The sequence below is a fragment of the Thamnophis elegans genome, chromosome 14 (assembly GCF_009769535.1).
Source record: "Thamnophis elegans isolate rThaEle1 chromosome 14, rThaEle1.pri, whole genome shotgun sequence".
Lineage (NCBI taxonomy): Eukaryota > Metazoa > Chordata > Lepidosauria > Squamata > Colubridae > Thamnophis > Thamnophis elegans.
The window spans coordinates 18,684,017-18,697,253 of NC_045554.1; the positions used below are offsets into that span (position 1 = coordinate 18,684,017).

Below are 13,237 nucleotides of genomic sequence, written 5' to 3' on the forward strand. Positions count from 1 at the left end.
GATTTCACTTGGATAAAATTAAAATTGAATTAAATCACATTTTATCTGTGTTCTGATTGCACCCCTTCCCTTGCCCTGGCTGCATTTCCTTTGCAGAGACAGGTGTCAGGCCTGCAGCCATCTTTTCTTTTGGATCTTTGGCCTGCCACACTTTCTATTATTCTGCTATGCATTTTCTATTGTGGGAAAATGGGAGGGGGGATGGTACAGAGTTAGATGATATGTAGCCATAACAAAATTCTTTCTAAAAAGCCAAGGTCATCCTTTGTCTTTGTACCTCTGCACCTGACCGGAACTGGATGGGTGAAAACTGCCAGCATGGCAGTGGAAGATTGGACCATGGGATGGACTTGTGGGTGTGGGGGCAAGATCTTGAACTTTCAACCGGGTGGGGAAAACCGGGAAGCTTTCAGATTCGGGTTTTTCCAGATGTGCCAACATGGCTCTCTTCATAATTGGAACTTTGAGCAATACTTTGCCTTGGATTCTGATTTAATTTTCGATGCTATTTGGAACCCTGACATTAACCTGAATCTCCATTAAAGTACTTCACCAACTACCCCAAATTTCAGGGTGTTGTCCAGGGTCCTGAGCCCCAGCACCAGGGGTGGGTTTCTCGCCCCATTTCAACCGTTTCGGTTGGAATGGGGCCGGCGGCATCCTCGTGCACGTGCGCAGCGCACGCATGCGTACTAGCGTCTGTGCGATGCTCCAGCTGCTCCTGGAGGATCGCGCAGGCGCTGTATGCGTCCTGGCCATGCGTGGAAGCGCAGAACTCGTCAAAACCGGGTAAGGAACGCGGGCGGACGGGTGGGCCCTTCACCTTTCCCGGAAGTTACTTACTTCCGGGTTCGCTGACCAACCGGTTCGCGGGGACCGCCGCGAACCGGTTGAAACCCACCCCTGCCCAGCACCAACCCGAACCCGGGCGGTGTAAAGACTCAGGGAAGATGGAGGTGACAGCAGGTAGATTAGGAGCACCCAAAGGAGGGGACAGAAAAGTCAAAATAGTGACCAACACCATATAAATTAATCTGTTCTTTCACTTGCTGGAGTGACCCCTGGATTTCATTCAAAGGACAAGCGCACTCCTAAAACATAATTGAGTGCTTCTGATCAAGACATGTGTCAAGTAGTCAATTTGGTGAAGAATTCAAAATCATTGAAGAACACAAAGGTATTTCTAAAATATCTTAACTCCAAGCGAGGTTTGGGCAGCCTTGCCAGGTTTGCCTTGGAAATGGAAATCTTTGGCAACCAATGTGGGTTCCTCTTACCAGGCAAGATGGACTCGATCCACACAGGGGCATGGCCACGTAACGTAAACCCAAAACTTCTACTGCCCTTGTAGACGCGGACGGTTCTGTGGAAGGAGAGCACATTGTAGTCCTCACATCAGAGAGGGAATCCCAAAGGAGCAAAGCAGGGCCTTCTCTCCCCATTCAGTGTCCGCAGAGATCTCTGAACCGCTTCCCTGCCTCTCTTGACACAGGTGTTTCTCAGCCTTGGCCATTCTAAGATGGCTGGACTTCAACTCCCAGGCTTCCCCAGCTGGGGAATTCTGGGAGTTGAAGTCCACCCATCTTAAAGTGGTCAAGGTTGAGAATAGCAATAGCACTTAGACTTATATAGCGCTTCACAGTGTTTTACAGCCCTCTCTAATGGGTTTACAGAGTCAGCCTCTTGCCCCCAACAATCTGGGTCCTCAAGGTGGGTCCTCACCCACCTCGGAAGGAGGGAAGGCTGAGTCAACCTTGAAACGCTACTTTACATATAAAAATCCTTTCAAACTGAGAATCTTTGCAATTCTGTCTTTGACTGGCATGTTACACTGATCACTACTCTACCAGTCATTAAAAAAAACCTAACAATCCTTTTGCTATGCAGTAGGATTTTGTCTTTCATGTTTGCACTTCACATTCAAGTCTTCAGATTAAGTTTTCCTAGTCTGCCCCTGCTCACAATACTCCAAGTATGTATAAGGTCTCCTATCTATCTATCTATCTATCTATCTATCTATCTATCTATCTATCTATCTATCTATCTATCTATCTATCTATCTATCATCTATCTATCTATCTATCTATCTATCATCATTATCTATCTATCTATCTATCTATCTATCTATCTATCTATCTATCTATCTATCTATCTATCTATCATCTATCTATCTATCTATCTATCATCATTATCTATCTATCTATCTATCTATCTATCATCTATCTATCTATCATCTATCTATCTATCTATCTATCTATCTATCTATCTATCTATCTATCTGGCACTGTGTGTGTGTGTGTGTGTGTGTGTGTGTGTGTGTTCCAGCATAACTCTGGAATGCCTAGAGCAATTTCAACCAAACTTAGTACACAGATGACTTACTCTCTGGAAACAAATGCTGTGTGGATAAGATACCCATAACACCCTTTGGTGTGTGTGTGTGTGTGTGTGTGTGTGTGTTCCAGCATAACTCTGGAATGCCTGGGCCGTTGAAATGAAAAGGACTATTAATTATATCTATAGTGTCAAGTCACAGTATTTTTGACAGTGATAGTGGGCATTTTGGATTCAAGTTCGGTTAAGATGTAGCCTGTTGTGTCTTAAAATGGCTTCTACTGTACAGCACAGTGGAATTGCCAGGTAACGGCTTCACAGTACTCCACAAGGGGGCTCCCTCTTAATACAGGATTGGGATAAATACATACCCGGGAGGGGGTCTTCCCATGTCCTTACCTGCAAGCTGCCCCTGTCCCCACATTGCTGCCAATCAGGGTAGTGGACTTTCTCAAGCTCAGGCAATTCTCCTCCTGGCTCCGGGGCACTGAGCTGGCCCGGGTGGAGACCAGCAGCCGCTCGTGGTGGTCTTCACTGCGGCTTCGTCTCAGGCGGTTGGCCGGCTGCTGCTCCCTCTTGGCTCGGCAGAGCTTGCTGATGAGACTCTGGGACACCACCTCATCAAAGCGCTGCCGGTGTTTCCTGGGGATGAAGATCCTGGGAACATGAGACCAGACCCGGGTTAGGGAAGGGGCAGGGGTTCACAGATTAACAGATTAACAGAGTTAAAAGGGGGCTTGTAGGTCATCTAGTCCACCACCCCCCGCAGGAGACTCTGCACCATTTGTGACAGATGGCAGTCCAGTCTCTTCTTGAAAGCTCCCACAACTTCCCGAAGGCAACTTTTGTTCCATGGGTTGATTGTTCTCACTGTCAGATAATCTCTCCTTATTTCTAAACTTAATCTCTCCTTGGTCAGTTTCCATCCATTATTCCTTGTGTGGCCTTCTGGTGCTTTGGAGAATAGCTTGACTCCCTCTTCTTTGTGGCAGTCCCACAAATACTGGAAGACTGCTATCCTGTCTCCCATGGTCCTTCTCTTCACTAGACCAGCCATGCCCAGTTCCTGCAACCGTTCATTGTACGTTTTAGCCTCCAATCCCCTCATCATCCTGGTTGCTCTCCTCTGGACCCTTTCCTGAGTCGAACATCTTGGCTGCTGCTCTCACAAAGACACATAATCCAAAGCAGCTCTTAGAGAAGCTCAGAAGCATAAGAAGAACACACGAAGAATGGTTACAGGAATTAGGTAACTCTAGTCTAATGAAAAGAAGGACGGGGGGGGGGGGGGCATGATAACACTGTTCCAACATTTGAGGTGCTCCTACAAAGATGAGGGGTTCAAGCTATTTTCCAAAGGACAAAAGGCAAGACGAGAAGCAATGGATGGAAACTAATCAATGGCAGAAGCCACCTGGAACTAAGAAGAAATTTCCTAATGGTGGGAGCAATCAGCCAGTGGAACAGAAGTTGCCTTCAGGAGTTGTGTGTGCTCCATCATTGGAGGCTTACAAAAAGAGACTGGACAATGATACAGGATCTTCTGCTCGAACAGCGGGTTTGACTAGAAGACCTCTGAAGTCCTTTCCAACTCTATTATTATTATTTTTTTTTAACAGAACTTTTTTATTTTTCTTTAAAAAAAAACACAAATATGTCATCATTTGTCAATCATTAAGACATTGAAGTACAATTTTTTTTGATGTGTGTACCCCTCCCTCCCTCCAACCCCCCACCCCCCCCTCCTCCTTCCCCCCCCCCCGACTTCCCAGAACCCGTACACGGTATGGGATTTTTAACTAACACAGTCTAAAATCTATTGAGAAAAAAGAAATAAAGAAATTAATGACATTCTAGATTGACCTTAGCTTCTTCTTACTGAACTGACTTTTAACAGTTTAAATCATTCTGATCTTAAGCATAGGCTAACTGGAATTTCTTAGTCCGTATTTATTTTGTATATAGTCAATCCATTTTTTCCAGTCCTCGTTTATATTCTCTCATTTGAATGATCTTTGAGATATGCCGATATGTTAGGCCATTTCAGCTAAGTTTGTTACTTTCAATGTCCATCTTGAATTGTAGGCAAGTCTTCCTTCTTCCAATATTGCGCCACCAACAGTCTTGCTGCAGTATCAGGTGCAGAATCAAATTGGTCTCTACCACTGTAAAGTCAGTACATATACCTAGTAAAAATAACTGAGGACTAAACTTTATCCTTCTTTTAAAAACATTTTGCATGACCCACCATATTTTTATCCAAAATGCCTTAACCTTTTGGCAGGTCCACCATATATGATAATATGTAGCATCGAGAGAACCACACCTCCAACATTTAGGCTGTACATTCGGATACATAGAAGCCAACTTTTTAGGATCTAAATGCCATCTATAGAACATCTTGTAAAAATTTTCTCTCAGATTTTGAGCTTGTGTAAATTTCACATTTCTTACCCAGATTCTTTCCCATGTATCCAACATTATTGGTTCCTCAATATTTTGAGCCCATTTTATCATACAATCTTTAACTAATTCTGTTTCCGAATCCATCTGTATTAATACATTATATATCCTCTTTATATGCATTAAGCTTTGATCTCTTATTTGTTTAAGCAGATTATCCTCAACTTGAATAAAACCAATTTTTTGATCTATTTTCCACCTAGCCTGTAATTGCCCATACTGGAACCATGTTTGAACTACCTTCTCCTCTTTTAATACCTCTAAAGATTTTAATTGTAATACCCCCCTTTCCGAGGTAAGAAGCTGTCTGTAGGTAATTCTGTCCTGTTTTTGTGCTGTATTCATATTTTCAATTGCGTGTCTAGGAATTGCCCACATGGGTATCTTGTCATTTAATTTATATTGGTATTTCTTCCAGACCCGCAATAAAGCATTTCTTAAAATATGACTTTTAAAGTTCTTATCCAATTTTTTGTTGAATAACAGGTAAGCATGCCAACCAAATACCAGATCGTGTCCCTCAATGTTCAATATATCATTGGTTAAGTGAATCCAATCACTAATTACAGATAATACCACTGCATCATAATATAGTTTTAAATTAGGTAGTTTCAATCCTCCTCTCTCACGTACATCTTGCATTATTTTCATCTTTACCCTCGGCTTCTTTCCTGCCCACACAAATTTGTTGATACCCTTCTGCCATTCTAAAAGGTTCGCATCTTTTTTAAGTATAGGTAACATTTGGAAGAGAAATAAAAATTTTGGTAAAATGTTCATTTTCACTGCCGCTATCCTACCCAGCAAAGATAAGTGCAATTTCTCCCATTTTTTCATCTCTGTCTGTATGCTATGCCAAAGTGGTTCATAATTATGCTTATATAATTTCCCATTTGAAGTTAAAATGTTAACTCCAAGATATTTGACTTTTTTAACTACCTCACATCCTAGCATCACTCCTAATTCTTCCTTTTGTTTAATATTCATATTTATAGCTAATATTTTGGTTTTTCCTAAGTTTATTTTAAAGCCCGACACTTGACCATATTGATTAATCATATTCATTAAAACCATACTAGATTCCTGCGGTTGTTCCAATATTATGACCAAATCATCCGCAAAAGCGCGGACTCTATATTCTTGCTGCCTAATCTTGATCCCTTTTAAACCATCCAAGCCCCGTATTTTATTCAACAATACTTCCAAAGTTATAATAAACAATAATGGGGACAAAGGACAGCCCTGTCTTGTACCTTTTCCAATTTGAAAAGAGTCTGTTAGACTTCCATTGACTATGATTTGTGCTGTTTGCTGTTGGTATATTGCTTTAATTGACTGTAAAAAATTATCTCCTATCTGCATTTTTTGCAGTATCTTCAACAGAAATTGCCAGTTAACTCGATCAAAGGCCTTCTCAGCATCCAAAAATATAAACGCAGCAGGGATCTGATTGTTCTTTCCCAAATATTCTAATGCATTAATAATTAATCTAACATTACTTTTCATCTGCCTCCCTTGTATAAAACCTGTTTGGTCCGTATGTATCAATTGTTGAGTGACCAACATTAACCTATTTGCTAATATTTTAGTAAAAATTTTATAATCTACATTCAGTAATGAAATAGGTCTATAATTTTTGGGTTGAGTAGTATCTTGATCTTCTTTGAGTATCAAAGATATAAACGCTGTCTTCCAAGATGGAGGGACTTTACCTTCCGTTTGAATCATATTAAATAATTCTCTAAGAGGTTCTACCATTTCTAACTGTAAGTTTTTATAGTAAACCGCTGTCAAGCCATCTGTACCTGGTGCTTTCCCTGACTTTAATTGCTTAATTACCTGCAGGATTTCCCCCAAGGTTATTGGTTGATTCAATTTTTGCCTGTGTTCTTCTCTAACTGAAGGTATTTTCTCTTTGTCTAAATATTTGTCTATGTCTAAACCATTAATTTTATCCCCTTTATACAGTTCTGTAAAAAATTCCCAGATAGCCTTTTGAATCTCTTCCTGTTGAAATACCTCCTTCCCTCTGTAAATCAGTTTAGATATATTTCGAGTTTTCCTTTTTTTCCTAATCTGATAAGCTAACCATCTGCCAGGTTTGTTTGCATTACAAAAAGTATTGTGTTTTGCATATAATAGATTAGTAGCCACCTGGTCAGAGATCAACATGTCAATTATTTATGTTGTACTGTACATCCTTTCTTCTCCCGGACACCAGCAGTGTCCAGCCTGCGGGTTCGCCTGCATGGTGATCTGGCCACCAGGTGGATGTGACCCTCGAGGTTAGCCGAAGAAGAGCTAGCTGCTGGCACAGAGATGGAGCGACAATCTTGAGCCTCAGGTTGTTTTCAATCTCAAGCAGGAAGCGCAGAGAGTTTGTGTGTTGGCCCATGTGGGTAACGCTGAAGTTTACAAAATGGTTGCAGAACGTGGCTGAACTCCCAGATGGTGATGGTGGGGTTTCATTACAGCCTGACAGCAAAGTCAGCTCCATGGCCCCTCATCCATCCCACCGCTGAAGGCATCATTGTTGGTTTTGCTGCATGGGGGGTTCATGCCCAGGCCGGCCCTTCCATCTATGCAGAACAGCTGAGCACATGGCGCTACTTCTTCAGGGCTGGGCAGGGGATGTTCAGGGCGTCTATCACTCACAGCCCTGGCAGGTGAGTGAAGCCTCTAATGCACTGGTGAATTTCATTTTTTTACTGCAGGTTCTGTGGCTGTGGCTTGGTGGGCGTGGCAGGGGAAGGATACTGCAAAATCCCCATTGCCTCCCGATGGGACTGGGGAGGCAGAGATGGGGTGGGGCCAGCCAGTGGCGGCATTTGCCGGTTCTCTGAACTACTCAAAATTTCCGCTACTGGTTCTCCAGAACCTGTCAGAACCTGCTGGATTTCACCCCTGCTCTAATGTCTGGTCTCCAAGAGATGTTCTCGAGGGAAACATAGCGCAAGTCATCTCTACGAGCAGAATGGGAAAACTCACCACAGTCAACTCACTGGGGCCAATTCGCCATGGCCAAATCACCAGGGGCCATTTCAACTATTCAATTTAATTATTTAAAATAATTTTTAAAATATTTTATTGTGTGTCATTTACATTTCATTTTGACCCTCATTTCTTTAATGATTCTATTCCACGATTGCTTCGATATTAGTGTAATTCTTGTTCCACAGTGAGTAGGCTCTGACAAGTTGGCTGCGGTGGTGAAATTCAATTTTTTTTACTACCGGTTCTGTCAGCGTGGCTTGGTGTGCATGGCAGGGGAAGGATACTGCAAAATCTCCATTCCCACCTTACTCTGGGGCCAGCCAGAGGTGGCATTTGTCGGTTCTCCGAACTACTCAAAATTTCCGCTACCGGTTCTCCAGAACCTGTCAGAACCTGCTGGATTTCACCCCTGCTCCACCCTCCCCCAGAGATGCCCTTGCAAGCTTTAAAGGCTAAAATTGCTTCACCAACACCTCTGGCTACTGACAAAGACCTGCCCACCAAAACCCAGTCAAGGGCTTAGCTTAGCTTGTGGTGAAAATCACCTCAAGTCATAATATGGTTTCTCTGGCTATGCAGACAAAACAATTATGTTAGATCAGTGATGGCGAGTGCCCAAACAGCCTGAAAACGACCCAGAAATCACCACGGCAAACAGCCTGTTTTGGGGGGTGTTTTCCAGCCATTTTCCGGTGCTCTGGAACCTTTGAAGACCTGCTGGCCAGCGCACATGCGCACCAGAAAACAGAAGAGCAGCTGGCGACAGCGTGCATGCCCACAGAGAGAGCTCTGTATGCCAGCTCTGACACCTGTGCCATAGGTTCGCCATTACAGTGCTAGACTAACCTGGGTTTAGTGTTATGCAGGTTGCTACTAGGTCACTGGATAATGGACACAACTAAGCAGTGGTGGGTTGCAGGCAGTATGCCCCAGTACGGGCGTACTGGAGCCTGCCTGGAGCACTGGATACCGTTCCATTCCGGTACTCCGGAGGGCTCACCCACCCGCCCGAGCTCCTTACCTGTCTTTTAAGGCTTCTGTGCTTCTGGGCATGCGCATGGCGCATACATTGCCTGCACGACACTCCGCGGAGCTGCTGGAGTGTTGCAGAGGCTCACGGAGGCACTAAGATGCATGTGTGTGTTGTGCGCATGTGTGCACACACTGCACACGTCCGTGTGGACGCCGCCGGGATCCAGAACCCACCACTGCAACTAAGCCACTATGTTTTATACTTCAATACCTCAGACGGCTGGCTGTTAAACCACCAGAGACCCTTCTCTGGAATTTGAGACTTGCCCTTTCTTTGTCACCATTCCACCCCTTGCCAACCTCCAATGCTCAGAGGGCTTCTGAGCGTATTTGCTGGCAGGGCTAATTACTTAAAAAGACATAGATCTTCCCTGGCTCTTTTACAACTTTCACGCACACAGGCTGAATACTCCCACACCCACCCACATGCTTGTCAGCGGCTGCATCCCCCATAAAGATTTCCTCGTGAGGAAATCCCCCCTGCGGCTCAGAACCAATGTTGCAAAAAAAAAAATGCTGCAAAACCAGAGCAATGAGGCCCAGATCATCACAGGGGTACAGGGGTGGCACCCTGCTCATGGGTCAGCCCAGGCCTTATGTGGCAATAATGCATCGGCATTGTCCCTCTTCTGCCACTTTCTGCAAATAGAACATGAAATGAGAGAGTTGGAAGGAACCTTGGAGGTCTTCTAGTCCAACTCCCTGCTTGAACAGGAGACCCTAGACCATTCCAGACAAGTGGATGTCCAGTCTCATCTTGAAAGCCTCCAGTGATGGAGCCCCCAAGACTTCTGAAGGCAACTTCTGTTCCATGGGTTGATTGTTCTCACTGTCAGGAAGTTTCTGCTTGGTTCCAGATTACTTCTCTCCTTGATTAGTTTCCATCCATTGTTTCTTGTTTTGCCTTCAAGTGCTTTGGAGAATAATTCCCCCCCCCCTCTTCTTTGTGGCAGCCCCTCAAATATTGGAACTCTGCTATCATGGTCCTTCTGTTCTCTAGACTAGCCATGTCCAGTTCCTGCAACCGTTCTTCATACGTTTTAGTCTCCAGCCCCCAACTGAACAAGCAGAGATTCAGCGTGGAAATAAGGAGGAATTTTCTGACACCGAGAGTAATCAACCAGTTGCGGGAGCTTCATCCCTGGAGGCTTTCAATAAGAGATTGGACAGCCATTTGTCAGAACTGGGGTAGGGCTGTGATGGTGAACCTATGGCACGCAGAGTCATAATTGCCAGCAGGCCAGCCGTTAGCTGATTTTCAGCCTTCCAGAGGGCTGGGGGCAGAGGTGAGTTCCGGCAGCTGCTGCTGCCGGTTCACTCAGTGGCATGCTGAGCACACACAGGCTTGATATGCGCTGTGCGCACAAGCGCAGTAACACTAAAATTGCTCTGCACATGTGCAGAAGCAAAAAACAAGATAGCAGTGCCTATGGTGCCCCCGGGAAAACCGGTTTGGCGGCATGGCAGGTCTGGGTCACTGACGGTTGCGCGACCCAGTCTGCCAAGTTACTACCATTTTGGTTGAACTGGTCCGATCTGATAGGAACCCACCTCTGGCTGGGGGAGGCCATTTTTGACCTCCCCAAGCTTCAGGAACGCCTCCGGAGGCTGGGGAGGGTGAAAACTCCCCCCACTGCATGGTTGTGCACGCATGTGCAGGAGTCACATGTGCATGCCTAGGTGGGTGGGGCGCATTGAATTGTGAGTGTGGGCATGCACGCACAATTTTGGCACGCCTTTACAAAAAGGTTCGCCATCAAGATGGAAGGGAGAAGGAGAGGAGGAGAGAGGGTAGGAAGGGGAAGGGATAGAGAGTAGGGGAGAGATAAGGGAAGAAGGAAGGGAAAAGAAAGAAGAAGGTAGGGAAGGGAGGGAGGGAAAGGAAGAGGGGAGAGGAGAGGAGAGGAAGAAGAGGGAAGAAAGGTAGAGAGGAGAAGAGGAAGATGGAAGGGAGGAGAGAAAGAGAGAAGGAGAGAGGGTAGGAAGGGGAAGAGGAAGAGAGGAGGAGGGGAGAGGTAAGCAAAGAAGGAAGGGAAAGGAGGAGGGAAGGAAGTAGAGAAGGGAGGGAGGGAGAAAAGAAAGGGATTTATTTATTTATTCATTTGTTTGTTTGTTTGTTTGTTTGTCTTGTATGCCGCCCACTCCCGGAGGACTCCGGGCGGCTCACAAAAGACAAGGGAAAGGGGGGAAACGAGACAAAGACAACATATTAAAAACAAAATCAACATTCACAATTTCCGTGGAGGTAGATGCTTCTCAGCTCCCCCCAGCCTGCTGGAACAGCCAGGACTTGGTGGCTTTGCGGAAGGCTGGAAGGGTAGTAAGGGTCCGGATCTCAACAGGGAGCTCGTTCCAGAGGGCCAGAGCTGCAACAGAGAAGGCTCTCCCCCGGGAGTCGCCAGCCGACATTGGCTGGCAGATGGAATCCGAAGGAGACCTAACCTGTACGATCTAATTGGTCTGAGAGAGGTAATCAGCAGGAGGCGGTCTCTCAGGTACCCAGGTCCAATGCCATGTAGGGCTTTATAGGTAGCGACCAGCACCTTGAAGCAGATTCGGAGACTAATAGGTAGCCAGTGCAGCTCGCGGAGGATAGGTGTAACGCGGCTGCATTCTGGACTAATTGGAGTCTTCGAACACTCTTCAAGGGCAGCCCCATGTAGAGCGCATTACAATAATCCAGTCTTGAGGTCACAAGGGCATGAGTGACTGTCTGAAGGGCCTCCCGATCCAGGTAGGGTCGCAATTGGTGCACCAGGCGGACCTGGGCAAAGGTCCCCCTGGTCACAGCCGACAGATGGTGTTCTAAAGTCAGCTGTGGGTCCAGGAGGACTCCCAAATTGCGAACCCTCTCTGAGGGGCGTATAATTTCGCCCCCCAGCCTGAGAGATGGAACAGTTAGCCAATCTTTGGGAGGGAACATCAGAAGCCACTCGGTCTTGTCTGGATTGAGTGCCAACTTGTTTGCTCCCATCCAGACTCTAACAGCCTCCAGGCACTGGCACATCACTTCTACTGCTTCGCTGAGTTGGCACAGGGCAGACAGATACAGCTGCGTATCGTCTGCATATTGGTGATACTTAATCCCGTGCCGGCGTATGATCTCACCCAGCGGCTTCATGTAGATGTTAAATAGGAGGGGGGACAGGACCGAACCCTGCGGCATACTTGAGGGGCCTTGGGGTCGATTTCTGCCCTCCGACCAACACCGACTGCGACCTGTCCGAGAGGTAGGAGAACCACCGCAAAACGGTGCCCCCCACCCCCACCTCTCGCAACCGTCGCAGAAGGATACCATGGTCAATGGTATCAAAGGCCGCTGAGAGGTCAAGAAGCACAAGGATAGAGGGGTGACCCCTATCCCTGGCCTGCCAGAGATCATCGATCAGTGCGACCAAAGCAGTTTCCATGCTGTAACCAGGCCTGAAACCCGACTGAAAAGAGTCTAGATAATCGGCTTCATCCAAGGACCGTCGGAGTTGCGAGGCCACCACTTTCTCAACAACCTTCCCTACAAAGGGAAGGTTGGAGACTGGATGATAGTTGCTCAAAATGGCTGGGTCCAGAGACAGTTTCTTCAGGAGGGGTCTCACCACCGCATCCTTTAGGAGGGGTGGGAAGATTCCCTCCTGGAGAGAGGTGTTCACAATCGTCTGGATCCAGCTGCGTGTCACCTCCCTGCTGGTCGAGACCAGCCAGGAGGGACACAGGTCCAGTATACAAGTGGAGGCACTCACCGCTCCCATGGCCTTGTCCACTTCATCAGGAGAAGCCCGTTGAAACTCAATCCATAAAGCATGCTCAAGACCCTCCCCCGGTACCTCGGCTGGTATCGTGCAATTGGAGTCCAGCTCTGTCCGAATCCGAGCGACTTTATCCGTCAAATACTGAACAAATTCCTCAGCTCTACCCTGTAGAGGGTCACCCGCATCCCTCCCTTTCAAGAGGGAGCGGGTTATTCTAAACAAGGCGGCTGGGCGCGATTCGGCGGATGCAATAAGGGCAGCAAAATGCGAACATTTCGCTGCCCATATTGCCACGAGATAGGCTCTAATAAAGGCTCTCATCAGTGCTCGGTCTGACTCAGATTTACTGGCCCTCCAGCGGCGCTCTAGGCATCTCTTTTGGCGCTTCATCTCCCGGAGTTCCTCAGTGAACCAAGGAGCCCTCCTGGATCCGCCGCCTCGGAGAGGTCACAAAGGCGCAATCCGGTTTAGAGCCCCCGCCGCCGCTGTATTCCAAGCAGCGACTAAGGACTCCACCGGATTGTGGATGATAGTGTCAGGTATTTCTCCAAGCGCCGTCTGAAACCCCATTGGGTCCATCAGGCACCTGGGGCGGAACCACCTAATCGGTTCCTCCTCCCTACAGTGGCGGATTGGCTTCCGAAAGTCAAGCCTCAGCAGGAAGTGAT

At 46.6% G+C, this 13,237-nt stretch overlaps 1 protein-coding gene across 1 annotated transcript in view; it reads right to left on the reverse strand.

Moving 5' to 3' along the window:
• GRID2IP (Grid2 interacting protein) overlaps positions 1-13,237 on the reverse strand; it is a 135,686-nt gene that overhangs the window by 58,381 nt on the left and 64,068 nt on the right. Inside the window, 2 exon segments of the mRNA XM_032231039.1 lie at positions 1,278-1,363; positions 2,734-2,991. Coding sequence (XP_032086930.1) covers positions 1,278-1,363; positions 2,734-2,991 — 344 coding nt within the window.